At 38.4% G+C, this 18530-nt stretch overlaps 1 protein-coding gene across 1 annotated transcript in view; it reads right to left on the bottom strand.

Annotated features, from left to right (window-relative positions):
• The window catches only part of CERS3 (ceramide synthase 3), a 110704-nt gene that overhangs the window by 43653 nt on the left and 48521 nt on the right, over positions 1-18530 (bottom strand). Inside the window, exons 6-8 of the mRNA XM_004372686.2 lie at positions 12820-12912; positions 8340-8468; positions 4813-4919 (exon numbers count right to left, since the gene is read on the bottom strand). Of these exons, the coding sequence (XP_004372743.1) occupies positions 4813-4919; positions 8340-8468; positions 12820-12912 (329 nt within the window). The remainder of the gene's footprint in view (positions 1-4812; positions 4920-8339; positions 8469-12819; positions 12913-18530) is intronic.

Below are 18530 nucleotides of genomic sequence, written 5' to 3'. Positions count from 1 at the left end.
AATCAGTTAAATAAGATACCCTACAAATGGGCAGGAAGAAGGGAGAAGATGGGACACAGCTGAACAAATATGAAAGGGTTGGCTAATTGCCTCCATGAACAACTGCCTCCTTTGCCGCAAGACCAGAAGAACTGGATGGTGCCTGGCTATCATTATTGAACATTTTGATCAAAGATTTTATGGAAGAATCCTGATCAAAAGGGGTAAAATGTAGAACAGAATTTTAAATTCTCATGGAGTCTAGACCTTCTGGAGCCATGGAGGCTGGATGAATCCCTGAAACTATTGCCCTGAGATAACCTTTAAACGTTAAATCAAAAATATCACCTGAAATCTTCTTAAAACCAAACAATAGCAAAACTAGTAAAGATCTGCCTTGAACTTGTACTCTTTTAAGATCTATCTATATGGGATCAAATTGACAACAGCAACTCAAAAGATTAGATAGGAACCTTAGGAGGCAGTGAGTTTATGTTAACAGGGGAGGATCAACTTCGAAAAGGAGGGTGAGAATGATTGCACAACTTGAAGAATGTAATCAACGCCACTGAATTGTACATGTAGAAACTGTTGAATTGGTGTATGTTCTGCTATGTATATTCTCAACAACAACAAAAATAAGTTAAAAAAGAAGCAATGGAACTGGAGGATACAGGTCATAAAGGGACTTATAGACAGTTTTAGTCTGAGTGAGATGGAGAAAAAATGTGAAAGGGAGACTCAGCAGGGAAAGCAAAAATGGTTGAGGCTGGGGGAAATGAGGAACAATTAAGGAAAGAGAAAGACAAGCGTAATGTGCAAGCCCTCACTCTTTTTCTCAAGGCTTTCAAACAAATCTCAGATGGGCACAGCCCCAGTCAGCTTTCTCCCCACCCCACCCTATATCTCACCACAAAATGTGCAACAAGAGCAGCTGGAAAGAACAGAGCAACTAGATTGCAAACTGCCTGCCACAGCATCTCTAAAATGTCTGAATCATGAAATAGGTTATCTGAGTCACCTTCCAATTTCATCTATTATCTCCACATTGCCTGGTCCATAGTAAATTCCCAGAAAATTTGGACTGAATAAAATACCCTTGAAAAATTAATCTACAGAGTTACAGTTTTAGACAGATGGCTGAACCAGACTAAAACAAGGACTAATTTTTTCTCTTTGGCACTACCAAGATGCTTGTGTAATAACTTCAAGTTGACGGAAAGACTATGTAAACTAGAGCCATACACTTCAACTAAAACAAGCTCCCTTTCTGACTGAGTTGGTTTAGCATTATAATCTCGTGATTCCTTCAAAGACCACTGAAACCAACTTCACAGGAGATTGTACCAAACACGTAATAGCTTGGTGAGGTTTTTCTCAACTTTCTAAACAATGAGTATCAGTCAACATCTGTACAGACAAAAATTTATCAGCAAAAAGCATTTTATGGTCAAGACAGTTAATACTGGTTTATTAGCAATCCAACTCCAAGACAGCAAACGGTGGTACTGGCTGCCCTCTGCAGCGGTCTGGTGAATTTAGTGAAGCACTGAGATCAAGAAAATGCCAAATGCATGTAACTAACTCTCCTTGAAATCCAGAAATGTTGGCAAGAGAATGAGTTCTTAAATCTAGGATTTTACAAGTAGAGAGTATATGGCAAAGTAACACACTATCTCCACAATCACTGGGCCCCACCATTATGTTCAGTTGTTTGCCAGGAGAGAGGAGGTTTGTGTGTTTATTTTGAGACACCATGGGAAAATCTGAGGTGAATGTTAGTCAGTACTAATTCAAAAGTCAACCACAGCTATAATACTATAGAAGACTTCTCAGAGAATTCCCTGGACTGAGAGCTACCATGATGTGTGCTTTTAAAATATGTCCATAAATTCTTTGAATCTACTCCCATGAAGAAACGAGTCTAACCACCACTGACCACTCTAACCAAGATCACAGTAGAGAGTCCCAGACAGAGCAGGAGAAAACTGTGGAACAAAAGTCAAATTCACAAAAAAGACCAGACTTACTAGTCTGACAGACTGGAGGAATCCCTGAAACTATGGCCCCCAGACACCCTTCTAACTCAGAACTGAAGCTACTCCCTAAGTCCACCTTTCAGCCAAATATTAGGCAGGCCTATAAAACAAATGGAGCCCTGGTGGTGTACTGGTTAAGAGCTTGGCTGCTAACCAAAAGGTCGGCAGCTCAAATCCACCAGCCACTCCTTGGAAATCCTATGGGGCAGTTCTACTCTGTCCTATAGGGTCACTATGAGTCAGAACTGACTCGACAGCACCTAACAACAACAACAACATAAACAATAACACCTACGAGGGACGTACTTCTTAGATCAGTCAAGGATATGAGACCAAACGGGCAACACCTGCCCAAAAGCAAAGATGAGTAGGCACAAAGGGGCAAAAAAACCTGACGAATGGAAACAGGGAACCCAGGGTGGAACGGGGGAGAGTGGTAACACATTGCAGGGATTGCAACCAATGTCACAAAACAACTTGTGTATAAATTTTGGAATGAGAAACTAATTTGTTCTGTAAACTAAAGCACAATAAAATGTTTAAAAAAAAAAAGTAAACAAATGGAGTCTAATTTTCCTTCCCTTGAATATGAGCTGGTCTTAATGACTTGGTTCCAATGAGGAAAATGAGGTGGAAGTAACATCATGTGACTTCTGAAACTAGATTAGAAAAGGAGAAACAGCATCTATCAGCTCTCTTTTGGGTCTCTCACCTGTGAAGCCCCACTGCCGCACTTTGAGGAACCCTAGGCCAAGTGAAGGGGTGATGTGAAAGTATTTCAACTGACAGGCCCACCTGGGATCCCAATCAACAATCAGCATCAACCAGCTGATTTTACATGTTATCTCAACCATGTGAGTGAGCAAGACTTCAAGAAAATTCCAACTGCCAACCACCATCTGACTATAACTGCAGGAGCAGGAGAGACCCTGAGGAAAAATCATCTACCTGAGGCCAGTCAGCTCTCAGAACCATGAGAGATAATGATAATAAATTAGTGTTGTTATTTTACAAGAGAGGTCTGCAAACTATGGCCCTTAGGTAAAATCTGGCCTGTAGCCTGTTTCTGTGCAGCCTGTGAGCTAAGTATGGTTTTTTCATTTTTAAACGGTTGTAACAAAACAAAACAAAGAAAAATACGCAACAGAGATTATGTATAGCCCTCAAAACATAAAATATTTATTTGCTGTCTATTTATAGAAAAAGTTTGCTCACTCCTGTTTTAAGCCACTCAGTTTTCATATGGTTTAGTACGCAGTGACAGATAACTAGAATAGGTGGTACCTTTGGAACAAAACCATTGGTGAGCCAATGCTGGATTCAGGGAGCCATGAAAGTCACACTGAAAGGCCTCTACCCAACTGTTATCTGCAAGTCAGCACCTCTCCTATCAATAATTACTATCATACAATATTATAATTTCACAAACACACTTGCTTTGTCAAGGCAAAAGGGATGTTAATGTGATTCAGCAACCAAGGAGAGTATCTGAAACATGTAACTTACATTCAATTCTACATTTAAACTCTAAATTCTAATATACTTATCAATAATTTTAATAATAATAGCTGATATTACTGAGGCTTTAATATGTACCAGACACTGTTCTAAACCATCTTATATATATATTACCTCAGCTAAACTTCATGTCAACCCGTATCTCCATTTTTCAGATGAAAAAACAGGCACAGAGAGATGATCTAGCCTGTCCAAGATCACACAGGTATTAAGTATGGAGTCAGGATTGGGCAGTCTGACTCTTGCAACCATCAGCTTAACCATCGCTCCCCTCCAGAAAATGCCTGTCATAATCACGACACCCAGTAATGGTTTAAAGTATGATGCTGGCTTCCATAGGGAGGGCAGCACCCACTGATCTCACTGGCCAGGCTTCTGTGGGTGCCCAGGCATAGTCAAGAGGGCTATCCATCCTAGAAGTCAGGGAGTAGAACCTGGGCCTCTATCCCTTTTCCTGAACAATAGCATTAATTCTTCTGTTGAGAAGATACGAAGCTCCCAAAGTGGCCCCAAACTATGGTTGGTTATAAGCTGTTCTTTCCAAAGCATCTAAGGCTTCCCCACATATTTACTCTGGTTTCTGTCAATCAACACACAGAAAACTTATGCTTGCCAAATGACTGGTTGTCATAGGAGACACAAGAAAGGTTCTTCACTGCAAGCTAAACAAAATCAACGGACTGATCAAGAACCAATCAATATCCAAATGATATTCAAGTCATTGTTAGGACGAGTGATCACAGAGAATGTGTTGGGTGTCAGTTTCCTCATTTATAAAGTAGGAATAATATACCTATCTTGATGATTTGTTGTGGAGACTAGAGCCACGATACACAAAGGGTCTAATCCACTGTCTAGCATCCAATTAATGGTAACTATAATTACTATATTTTAACAAAGAAAATACCGCTCTTTTAGAGAGCTAAAGATTGGCCAATGACATTTCATTGAGTAACTGGAAAAACTGTTAATCACAAAGCAAGGTCCAGAATCATGAAACAAGATGTAGAGCAAGAGCTGCTGCTTATCCATTATCTTAGTTACACATTTTCCATCTTCCTTTGTAATAAGTCTTTTCTACATTGGAGGATGTTGTTTTAATTATTTTTAAAAATGGTTCCTTCACATTATTTTCTTCATCTTAACTTGGCACAGATAACTAGCAATCAAAGTGAGGAAGGAAAAGGCAATGCTACGATTTCAAAAATAAGCGAAGCTACCTCAGCACATTTAGGAAAGGCAGGGCCAGATAGCAGCAATCACCTTGTCTACTCACCAGAAGGGAAAAATAATGAGGCGGCTGACAAAAAATACGGCAGAGAAGATGAAAAACAGGATGTTACAGGTTTGCTTCCATCTGGCATAAGAAAACATTTTTGCAGACTGAAAACATAGAAAGAAACATCATTCAGATAATTAAAGTGATACTAGTATAAAATTTAAAAATAAATATTTATAAATGAAATTATATGATGTCTTGGATTTGCTTCAAAACAATCTGGGTAGGGGGTGGGGTATGGATAGACAAACAGATGATAAAAGATTGGCCATACTCGTAACTGCTGATGCTAGATGGTGGGTCCACTGGCTCTGCTATACTATTCTCTTGATTTCTTTATATATGTTTGAACTTTTCCATAATATAATGTTAAAAGGTACGTTAAAATGATTGCAGTGTTACTCCTCTCTTTCACAAGTGCTGCAAGTTAGCAGAATTAATTTTAGCATGCATTTTATTTGGGCATTTATTTACCATCTCCATTTAACTGGGAGGAGTGCTGGATTGAAAAGAGGTCAGGATATGAGTGAAGTCCTGGACTAGGCTGGGAATGTTTCCATCAAAGTGGCTACTTTAAGGCAGATGAAAGAAGAGGTGGAGTCAGGAGGCAACTCCCAGAGCCCTGTCCTGGTGGAAATGAAGTTTCAAACACTACATTTTTTCTAACTTATTTCATGCTAATCTACACTGCTTATATTATATGTGTTGAATAAAAAGAATTAAAGAGTTGTTTAATGTGGTGTTAATTGATGAGGCTTCTCTATTACATTATCCAGTGAGGGCCCAAGGCTGAAAGTTTCTAGTGATGTGGGAGTAGGGGGTAAGGGTGTGTAGGAGTTGCTGGAGGGCAGATGGTCCCTCTAGCTAACATGGCCTAGACCTGGGCAGTTTCAGAACTGAAATCAGCCTTGGAAGCTCAAGGCCACTCAGGAACAAGAGAGGCAATATATTTACACTTCAGGAAGGGTTCACATTCCATTCCTCATACTTTTCAATACTTATCAAGGGAACAGCTTCAATTGCTGAGAGAAGGTTAGTATGCTGGCTGGGTGGGAAATGGGTGTGGGGAGAAGGGCCAGAAGTTTAGAGTGACTGGAATGGAGTGGGTAGCTGTTTGAAGGGTCAGAGGCCAGGTCAGGGTGGTGAGCTAGAAATTTCATAGGCATAAAGAGAGAATTTCCTTAAGCCCACGTGTGAGGGCAAAAAGTACACACAGTATTTTCTGGACTGTGTAATGATCAAATACCAGACAGTAATCCCTCTTCTTTGCTAAGTATTAGTCAAGATACTGTTAAAGTGTTACTTCCTGGATCCAAATTTGACCATGTGGAAAAATTAGAGAAGATCAGGAAGATGTCTGAAGAAGGTAAAAGGTTGCCTATCAGGGAGAATGGTAGATGTTGAGGTGGTTTTCCCTTATGAAGAAAAAGCTAAGAAATGACCCACCAACTGTCTTGGGGAATATGAAAGATTAATAGGCTCCATCTTTAGGAAGGTCTAAACAGGGGCAAAAATTGTACCATGTCTGGGTTCAATTAGAATTTGACTGAGAGGACACACACTAAAACAAACTACCCAAGGAAGCTGTGGAATATGCACCCCTGGAGAACGTCAAAAATGGGCCCCATGCCACTACTAAATGTTGTCTCTACCACCAGCTGATGGAAGGTACTAGTCCTACTTGCTGAACCTTAAATTAGATCATGACTTGTGAATCAAGAATGATTCATTACCACTAACAACATAAAGTTGTTCTCATAGTTTACCCATGAAGGAACTCTGAGTTTGACATTTCATTTTTCTTCTGTTTTTTACCTAAGGACCTCAGAACATTTTGGAACAGTAATGAGCTAAAGTTCACAATATACCCTAACGGATAGATATAACTTCTCCTGTTATACTTGGGGAGAGAAAACAAAGCATTAAGTGATTTGCCCAAGCCACATAGGGAGTTACGCTGCGTCAATGACAGGGTGGGGGTGGGGGGATGGGCAGATGTGAGTGGGCAGGGACTACCATACAGATTGCTAGTCCCTAGTCTGAAGATCTAACTCTCCTTTAATAACATAATGAAGCTGTTTTTACAGTGGACACACACTAAAGGCAATTGAATTAGAGGGTTTAGAAGCAACAGAGTAGCATAAAATTAATTCTTAAGTCATGGCCAATGTGGTCTTAATTTTCAGGCAGGGTTACTGAGATAGGATCAGAGAAGGGGGTAATTGTAATAGAGACGGCTGCATTCAGAGAGGAACACATGGTGAAGCTGGCACAATCCTTCCTTTGCTAAACCATGTGCTGCCCTGAAGCACATATAGTAACATTGACCTTTAGAAAGGGATTTACTTGTTGAATTAGGAATTATATACAAGGGAGACACAAAATTCTGTATACAGTTAATATTTCAACAGTAGCTAGTTGCTTCAAAATGGTTTCAAACGAATTGTAGTTATACCTAGAATAGGAGTTGGCAAATTACAGTCCAGCCCATGGGCTAAAGCTGTTTGGCCCCTGCAGTTAAGAATGATTTTCACATTTTTAAAAGTATGTGAAAATATATAAAAACAAAGAAAAATATGTGACAGAAATCACATGTGGCCCACAACACTATAATCATCTGGCCCTTTCCCAAAAACTTTGCTGAACCCTAATCTAGAAGAACAGTACTCTCCGAAATTGAATTTCTTTCAGATCAACCTGTATTCAAACATTAGCCTTAATGGGGCAATCCTGAACATGAAATGGGTTAGCATCATTTTCCCTGGATTCTTTATAAATGAGCATAGTTAAATGAGTAACTAAGTGGCTAGGAGAAATATTGCTGTCAGTCTAGAATGAGCCCAGACAGTGAAGAGGACCATTCTGTCTCTGCATCAGGATAAACAGGAACCAGCACGTAACAGAAAAATGCATAGAAAACAATCCTAAATTTGCTTGGTTCCTCAAATTTGTGGGATATGGCACGAGGAAAACTCTTTGTTTTAATGTTCCCTGTTCTACAAAACACTCTAATTCCTTTTTCTCCTTAGAACATAAATGTCATTAAAAAAAAATAATAATAATTTCTCATTCCTTAAAGCAACATTTTGGGCTGAAGGAGGATCAGTGGGGGGCAGTGCAAGTATTCAGTGAGTACTCAAGCAATGGCTTAAGTGAACACAAGGTGCCTTCCAACTTTGAGAGTCGACAGTGTCATACATTCAGGTTTTCCTTTTAAAAGGTTTGAGTTCATTCCTTCTGCAAATGTTTCATCTTCCTTCCTGAGTCATTTGCATTCAACCTTCATAAGTGGAATCCCCCAAATTAACCTCTCTTTCATACCATGGAGAAGGTTTGAACATAAAACTAAAAGGTTTCCTTTCTTTAATCTTGAAGAAAATGAGGATCCAGGGACATTCTCCAGCTTTGGGTGTTTTCAGGACACAGAGTGCTGCTAAATCACTCACAGATAGTGCCTTGTGGGAGGAGTTGCAGAAACCCAGGACATGGGTACTGTCATTACTTTTTTAATGGCAAGTGTTTACCTCCAGCCAAATGTCAGCCACATCATGCACAATCATCACAAGGGTCCCACTGCGAATATAATTAGCGCACCAAGAGAAGCTCATCAAACTAATAGCAGCCAGGTGATGGATGATGGTAGCGAAATAATCCTATATAATGAGGGGAAAATGGAAACCATTAAGCAAATACAGTTATTTCCCAATTAGTGAAAGAGCTAATAATAATGAAAAAAATCAATAACTTACATCTGCGACATGTTTTGAAACTTATAACTTTTATTCTTAAAAACAATCCTCGTGAGGGGGATAGAACAAGTACTGCCTTTCATTAATGAAGTCATTGAATTTTGGGGCAGCACTGAATATACATACACACACACACATAACATATACATACACACACAAGCATATTTCTGTGTACATTTGTATTTATTGTTTATTATCTGCCTAATTACAAAAGGAAAATAAACAGGTAAAATGAAACTACGCAACCATTAAAACAAGAATTACTGCATATGAAGTAACAAATGAAAGTGGAATAACTATACAGTATTCCACTATGTAGGAGCCCTGGTGGCACAGTGGTTAAGCGCTTGGCTGCTAACCAAGAGGTTGGCAGTTTGAATCTACCAGCTGCTCCTTGGAAACCCTATGGGGCAGTTCTACAGTTCTACTCTGTCCTATAGGGCCACTATGAGTCGGAATCGACTCAACAGCAACGGGTTTATTTTTTTTTTTGTCTCCCCTTATCTGCAGGGGATATGTTCCAAGACCCCCAGTGGACACCTGAAACCACGGGTAGTACCGAACCCCTTATATACTGTTTTTTTCTATACGTACATATGATAAAGTTTAATTTATAAATTATGCACAGTAAGAGATTAACAACAATAACTAATAATAAAATAGAAGCACTTTATGGCTTCTCTTTGGCATATCCAAATGGCCAGCATCACTACTCTTATGCTTTGGGGCCATTATTAATTAAAATAAGGGTTACTTCAACACAAGCACCGTGGACTGTGGTTGACCATGGAAAGTGAAAGCACGGATAAGGCGGGACTACTGTATTAGCAAATCCAGGCTAAGAAAAGCTACTGCAATTGAGAATAAAAACTTAAAAGATTTTCTCCAAGAAAGATATACAAATGGCCAATAAGTACTTGAAAAGATACTCAAAATCATTAGCCATCAAAAAAAGTAAATGAAAACCACAATGAAAAATCATTTCATACCTACTATGATGGCTATAATTAAAAAGATGAACAATAACAAGTGTTGGTGAGGATATGGAGAAATTGGTATCCTTATACATTGCTGGTAAGACTGTAAAATGGGGCAGCTGCTTTGTAAAACAGTCTGGCAGTTCCTCAAAAGGTTAAACACAGAGTTACCATATGGCTCAGCAATTTCACTACTATGTATACATCTAAGAGAAATGAAAACATATGTGCATACAAAAACTTGTATATAAATGTTGACAGCAGCATTATTTGAAATAGCCAAGAAGCAGAAAAAGCCCAAATGTCCATGAACTGATAAATGAATAAATAAAGTGTGTCATAGCCATACAATGGAATATTATTCAGCCATAAAAAGGAATGAAGTATTGATACAAGTTACAATGTCGGCGAACCTTGGTGAAAAGATCACGCGAAAACAGCAACAAAAACAACAACAACAAAAAACTAGGCACGTAAAACTACATATTATATAATTCCACTTATATTAAATATCCAGAACAGGCAAATCCATGGAGACAGAAAGTAGATTATTGATTGGCTAGGGCAGGGTAGGTTGGGAGAAATGGGAAGTGACTGCTAATGAGTACAGGGTTTCCTTATGGGGTGATGCGAACATTTTAAAATTGATTGTGGTGATGGTTGCACAACTTTGTGAGTATACTGAACACTGTTGAATTGTATACTTTAAGTGGGTGAACTGCATGGTATGTGAATTATATCTCAACAAAGTTGTTAAAAATAAACGCAAATGTTTGAGTTTTCTGGCAACCAAACCAAAAGAGTAAACATGATATTAATAATAATAGCTTAATTTATTGAGTACTTACTATATACCAAAAAAATGCTTTATATGGATTAACTTGTTTAGTCCTCGCAACAACCAGAGGAGAGAAGAACTATTATTAACTCTATTTTATAAATGAAGAAACCAAGTTTAGGAAGTTGAATCAACTTGCTCAAGGTATTAGTGAAGAGTGAAGACAGGAATTCAAAGCCAGGCAATCTGGATCCCGGGCCCGTGATTTAACCACCTCCCAATGATTTTATGTCTCTGAAGATATGTATTTACAAAACACATTATACATATTTATATTTTGAAAAACACGCTTGATGCACCTGTAAATAATAAAAGGGAAATCAACCACTGCAAAAACAAAGGCAGGAGAAATACAGGTTCAACCTTTGAGTTTACCTCTGAAGACTACCTAAAAACAATTATTGTCAAACCTATCTCTTGAGAAAATGACTCAATCAATTAATTTTTGATGTATTCTTAGCCTAAACTAAAGTCAGTAAGTCTTAGCCATTATTGAGTTATATAGACAAGGATATCATTTCTATAAAATTTTTCACAGTATGTTTTCATGCTCAGAGTCTACAAGTTCACATCATTTAGTCAAGCCACCTTGGTTTTATCTCCTTGATATTGAATTAAATTTAATTTTATCATACGTATTTTACTACAAACAGACCTTTTATACGGAGTGTAGCATATGAACTATCTTTGAGTCTGTATCATTTCATCTGTATTGCTAACATATATGATGAAATCTTGTGACTGCCTTCTGAGACCAACATGGTTTGCTGGACCAACAAATAGGAATCTGTAAAAATCAAACAGGTCCTGAAACGCCTCACTCTGTGACTTCAAGGAGGTATTTTGCATGCCTATGGCTCAGTTTCCCTCCAATAAAGCAACGTTAATAATTCCTGAAGCAATGTTTCCTCACATTGATCTTTGATGAATTAAGGAAAAATAGTTTCAAAGACTTTGAATACATAAAATATAATTATATAAAGTGGATTGTAATCAACTAAAAGATGTGGTTGCAAACTAAAACCGCCAGCAGTCTTTCTTTGTGTTCAAGGACATTAAATTCCCCAACCAAAAGAAAGAAACAGACAATATAATGGAGATTTCTATTCTTATAAACAGAGTGAAGCTTCAAAATTAGTTTCTATAACCCTTTAATTACCAAATTTTTATTTTTTTAAAAATGTTTTTGATGGCATTTGTTTTCACTACTGGAATGCATGCTTACCAATCAAGTATGTTTAAATTTTTGGTTGGCAATATGGATTTTGAGAAATATGATCTGGTAATATAATCCACCAATGAGGCTAGTGGCACTTCGGCACCACTGATCTGTGGTATGACAATAGACCAATAAGAACTAAATTCAGAATTCACTGAGGGCACCTTTCCTTTAGGTTACATGGGGAACTTCTGGTTTTCCAAATATGACACAGAAAAACCAAAACAAACCCATCAGGGCTCCCTAACTATCACAAGGAAAGTCATAATTATGCTTGCAAGCCTTATCTCACAGAAATAAAGGGGAAAAAAGGCCAAAGTTTACAAAACTAACACATCCAGGAAGCATCACCTTATAGAATGCTCAACATACACAATAATGAGGCTCCAACTCCCGTCTACTGAGCTTTGTGCATTTCAAAAGGGACCCACCTTGACACTAAATGCATTAGAACTGGAATAACATACTACCTACAACGAGGTCCAGAGGCATAAAAAGTGACTGGTATACTGTTTTACCAATGGTAACGAAAGGAATGATGTTTTACTACAAAGATTTACCAAGGAACCAAAGCATGAGTATAATTTGCACTATTATAAGCAAGGATGGCGAGACTTTGTCTCACATACTTTGGACATGTTATCAGGAGGGACCAGTCCCTGGAGAAGGACATCATGATTGGTAAAGTAGAGGGGTCAGCGAAAAAGAGGAAGACCTTCAACCAGATGGACTGACACAGTGGCTGCAACAATGGGCTCAAACAGCAACAACTGTGAGGATGGTACAGGACCGGGCACTGGTTCGTTCTGTTGTACATTGGGTCACTAGGAGTCGGAACCAACTTGACAACACCTAACAACAACAATGTACCATAAAAAAGGAGTCGTGATGGCACCATGGTTAAGTGCTTTGCTGCTAACCAAACGGTCTCAGTTCGAACCCACCATCCGCTCCGTGGGAGAAAAGACCTGGTGATCTGCTCATAAAGATTACAGCCTAGGAAACCCTATGGGGCAGTTCTACTCTGTCATAGTGGGTCACTATGAGTTGGAATCGACTTGACAGTACACAACAACATGTGCAATAAAAAGCAAAAAAAAAAAAAAAGTTACGAATAAAACTAAACACATATAAAAGCACAATTTAAAGATAAGAATTTTGGACAGAGGATGAAAGATTTTGAAGATGCTAAAAAAGTAGCTTTGTAAATAAGACACTTACCTTCCTCTTGACATCAGAGCCAAGGCTAAATATCAGAGACCAGTAAAAACTCATCTCTAAAATGTAGTACCAGTACTGGGATGGCAGCAAGGGCTGAGGAAAATAAAATTACATATTACTTTAAATGCCACCATGTAAACAACTTATTTTAATGCATTAAAATTTATTATTTATACCTATTTATATTTCACATAATCCCATAAAATAATAATGATTTATAATCCAACTGCCAAAAAGGAATTGGAGACAAAATTTTAAGCTATTTTATTTCTGACAGGACAAGTATTTCAAAATCAAGTTAAATGTTTTATTTAAATGTTAATAAAACTACCACAGGTATAATTGCCTTATGTTAGCTTATTAAGAGTTAAATTAGAAAGATAATTTAAAAATCTTTACTTAAGAGCAATGGCAAGTCTGTTGTGCTGGTCTCACAATTTTTCTTGTTTAACATTTCTTGAATACTACTCAAAATCTGATGTGCTAACCTCTTTTCTGGTGAGAGACTGGCAATCAGAATTGGCCTATTCTCAAATAGGGCAGTAATAAAGTATGTACAATTAATTCAGGACTCCAAAAATCACTTGCGAAAAAACAAAATTTCTACAGCTAAAACCTTCCTTAATAAATTTATAGTTGGGGGTGAAAGTGCTTATTTTTGCTAAGTTGAGACATTATACTTGTTGATGTGATAGATTGTTACATTAATGGCCCCCAATGAATCACACCTTCTGATATCAGTGCCCTTATGTAGTCTCCTCCCATGCTGATGCCGGGCTTGACCCTGGGCTTTGATCAAAGGGACATAAACAAACGTGATTGAAACAGAGACTGCATACATACCATGTGAGAAACCTGAGCTACCCTGCTGGAGAGGCCACAAAGAAGAGGATCAAGGTGTCAACTGTCAAACATGTGAATAAAGGCATCTGGGACACGAGCCATCCTCTAATCAATATAACAACTGACTAGAAATGAATGAATGAACTCAACTAATACCACATAGAGCAGAAGAACTGCTCAGCTGAGCCTATCCCCAATTGCCAACCCACATCATGAGCAAATAAAAGGCCATTGCTTTCAGGCACTGTTTTGGGGATGGTTTGTTATGTATCAATAGATAACTAACACACCTAAGAAGGTAAGAGTAAGCTGGAGATGGAAGATAATAGGATTGAGGTTTAGTCTATATAATACCTAGGTCCCCTTTATGGACTAACTTTTTTTTAATTCTTTAATGCTGAAGCTAACACATTTAAAGGACTAATTTTTCTGGTCAACTCATTATCCTTGATAAGTCCACAAAAGAATGAGACAGATTTTCTGCTTTCTTCTATGACAAACAAGCCTGTATAAGACTAACGCTTGAGGCGGGGCCAAGATGGCGGAGTAGACAGACACTTCCGGTGGACCCTCTCACAACAAAGACCCAAAAAAACAAGTGATTTGATTATATATGGCAATCTGGGAACCCTGAACATAAAAGGCAGAGTTGAGGAACTGGACTGAGTGGTGGGGGAGGGTGAGACAGTTCGGAAATAGCGAGGAGTTGCCAGACCTGATGTGGCGAGAGCCTGAGCCCTTCAGGCTTGATCACCTTGGCGGTGAGTGGTGAGGCAGGCAAGCAGCTGTGCTTGGGAGGCATGTTTTCTGCACCAGGAGAGATCCAGCACCAGAGACTCTACACTGCCACCCAGAAACAGTGAGAAGCAGCCCTCCACGAAAGATAAGTACTTGCATACAGCTTACCGCGGATCAAAAACACCCCCCTTAGGGAAAAACCTTGCTCCCATTAACCTCCCAACTCCCTGCTCTGCACTGGGTCCTGGACCAGCTTCAGCAATGGCCAAGTCCCCTGGGCCAGAAGTAGGATCTGTCACATGCATAGACTTGTGTGGGCCCATCTCAACAGTGTAGGCCCTCATTACCGCAGTACAACAAGGTATATACTGGAACTCTAACTTAAACTGTTTCAGCTGTGAAGTGGCAGGTTCTTAATATTTGACACTGCTCTGCCCATTGAGCAGGGTCTTTATCTACCCACATCAGGGGCCTGAGGACTGGTGGCACCACCCACACCACCTAGCCACTTGTGATGGGGGCCCATGAATAAGAGGTGCCCCCAATCCTTGTAGTCAACAGCATTAGGTGCTCATTGTCTGGCTGCAAAACCCACCCACTTATGCACTGTAGGGAATGGTGACACGCCTTCCTCCTGGACACTTGGGGGCAGCCGTCAGCCCCCTGCCTTGCTCAGAGTATGTCCCCCTGCTGCAGCCAGATGCCTGTGCCTACACCAATCACCTGTACCTGTCTAAGACTATAAGTGAGAGCCTACACTACACACCTGGTGGCTATCTACCAGGGCACTTGAGCTGAATCCATACAGGAGGAGTGGGCGGACTCCTGAGCTCACATACCTAGTGACAGATCTAACCATCTGCTGACAGGACATTAGAGCTTCAAAGGTGCCAATAATCAAACTAGCTCATATGAACAGCTTATTTGGGCAAAACCAAACAAAACAAGAAGCTAGGAAACAGTAAGCAAACATAAAATAAATAAATATGATAACACTGATGGCTCGGAGACAACAGTCAATATCAAATCACATAAAGAGGCAATCCATAATGGCTTTAGCAAGCTCCCAAAATAAAGAATCTAGAAATTTTCCAGAGGAGGAAAATTTCTTAGAATGACCACAGACAGAATACAAAAGATTAATATACAGAACTCTTCAAGAAATTAGGAAGGAAATTAAGCAAAACCCAGAACATGCAATAGAGGAAATTAAAAAGATTAGAGAAGAGCATACTGACAAATTTAATAGGCTACAAGAATCCATAGAGACAGCAATCAGAAATCCAAAAGATTAACAATAAAATTCAGAATTAGACAACTCAATAGAAAGTCACAGGAGCAGAACTGAGGCAATGGAAGTCAGAATCAGTGAGACTGAAGATAAAGCACTTGACACAACTTATTTGAGGAAAAATCAGATAAAAGGATTTTTAAAAAATGAAGAAATCCAAAGAATTATGTGGGACTCTATCAGAAGGGATAACCTACGAGTGATTGGAGTACCAAGATGGGGGGATAACAGAAAATACAGAGAGAATTCTTGAAGATTTGTTGGCAGAAAACTTCCCTGATATCGTGCAAGACGGCAAGATAGCTATCCAAGATGCTCATCAAACCTCATGTAAGGTAGATCCCAAAAGAAAGTCACCAAGACGTATTATAATCAAACTTGCCAAAACCAAAGACAAAGAGAGAATTTTAAGAGCAGCTAGGGATAAATGAAAAGTCTTCTACAAAGGAGAGTCAATAAGAATAAGCTTGGACTACTCAGCAGAAACCATGCAGGCAAGAAGGCAATGGGATGACATATATGAAGCTTTGAAGGAAAAAAAACTGCCAGCCAAGAATTATATAGCCAGCAAAACTGTCTCTCAAATATGATGGTGAAATTAGGGCATTTCCAGATAAACAGAAGTTTAGGGAATTTGCAAAAACAAAACCAAAATTACAAGAAATACTAAAGGGAGTCCTTTGGTTAGAAAATCATTAACATTAGATAACAACCCAAGACTAGAACACAGGACAGAGCAACCAGAGATCAACCCAGACAGCGAAGTCACAAAAGTAAATCAAAGCTAAAACACTGAAAATTGGGAAACAGATGTCAATACGTAAAAGATGACAACATTAAAACAAAAAAGAGGGGCTTAAAAATGTAGACATAGATTTTTCATATGGAGAGGAAGGCAAGGCCATATAAAGAAACAAAAGACTGGTATAAACTTAGAAACAGGGGTAAATATTAAGGTAACCACAAAGGAAACTAACAATCCTACAAGTCAAAATAAAAAACTAGAAAAATATACAGACTCAGCAAACACAAAATCAACAACAATGAAAAAGATGAAGAGAAAATACATAAAGAAAAACGACTCAGCACAGAAAATTAAGTGGAACAAAGAAACTGTAAACAACACACAAAAAAAAGACATCAAAATGACAGCACTAACCTCATACCTATCAATAATTACACTGAATATAAATGGTCTAAATGCACCAATAAAGAGACAGAGAGTGGCAGATTGGATAAAAAAAGCACAATCTGTCTACATGCTGCCTACAAGAGACACACCTTAGACTTAAAGACACAAACAAACTAAAACTCAAAGAATGCAAAAAAACATAGCAAGCAAACAACACTCAAAAAGAGCAGGAGTGGCAATATTAATCTCTGAAAAAATAGACTTTAAAGTAAGATCCACCATAAACGATAAGGAAGGACACTATATAATGATTAAAGGGTCAATAAATATTTATTCACCCAATGACAGGGCTCCAAAACACATAAAACAAACTCTAACAGCACTGAAAAGACAGATAGACAGCTCCACAATGGTAGTAGGAGGCTTCAACACACCACTTTCAGTGAAGGACAGAACATCCAGAAAGAAGCTCAGCAAAGACACAGAAGAGCTAAATGCTACAATCAACCAACTTGATCTCATAGACATACCGAACACTCTACCCAACAGCAGCCAAGTACACTTTCTTTTCCAACACACATGGAACATTCTCGAGTATAGACCACATATTAGGCCATAAAGCAAGCCTTAACAAAATCCGAAGTATCGAAATATTACAAAGCATCTTTTCTGAACATAAAGCCATAAAACTAGAAATCAACAACAGAAGAAGCAAGGGAAAAAAAATCAAACACATGGAAACTGAACAACATCTTGCTCAAAAATTACTGAGTTATAGAAGAAATTAAGGATGGATTAAAGAAAATCATAGAATCAAACAAGAATGAAAACACATCCTACCAGAACCTTTGGAACACAGCAAAAGCAGTGCTCAGAGGTCAGTTTATAGCAAAAAAATGCACACATCCAAAAAGAAGAAAGGGCCATAATCAAAACATTAACCCTACAACTGGAACAAGTAGAAAGAAAGTAGCATAAGAAGCCCTCAGGTGCCAGAAGAAAGGAAATAATAAGAATTAAAGCAGAATTAAATGAAATAGAGAGCAGAAAAACAACTGAAAGAGTTAATGAGACTAAAACCTGGTTCTTTGAAAAGATCAACAAAATTGATAAACCACTGGCCAAAGTGACAAAAGAAAAACAGGAGAGGAAGCAGATAACCCATATAAGAAATGAGATGGGTGATATCACAACAGATCCAACTGAAATTAAAAGAATCATAACAGAATAGTATGAAAAACTGTACTCTAACAAATTTGAAAACCTAGAGGAAATAGACAAATTTCTAGAAACTCATTACCTACCTAAACTAACGCAAAAAGAGGTAGAACAACTAAATAAACCCATAACAAAAGAAGAGATTGAAAAGGTAATTAAAAACTCCCAACCAAAAAAAGCCCTGGCCCACATGGCTTCACTGGAGAATTCTACCAAAATTTCAGAGAGGAGTTAACACTACTACTACTAAAGGTATTTCAGAGCATAGAAAAGGATGGAATACTCCCAAACTCATTCGGTGAAGCCAGCATAACCCTGATACCAAAACCAGGTAAAGACACCACAAAAAAAGAAAATTACAGACCAATATCCCTCATGAACATTGACGCAAAAATCCTCAACAAAATTCTAGTGAATAGAATTCAGCAACATATCAAAAAATAATTCACCATGATCAAGTGGGATTTATGCCAGATATGCAGGGATGGT

The sequence above is a fragment of the Trichechus manatus genome, unplaced genomic scaffold (assembly GCF_000243295.1).
Source record: "Trichechus manatus latirostris isolate Lorelei unplaced genomic scaffold, TriManLat1.0 scaffold00019, whole genome shotgun sequence".
Taxonomy (NCBI): domain Eukaryota; kingdom Metazoa; phylum Chordata; class Mammalia; order Sirenia; family Trichechidae; genus Trichechus; species Trichechus manatus.
This window is presented reverse-complemented; position numbering and strand designations above follow the sequence as displayed.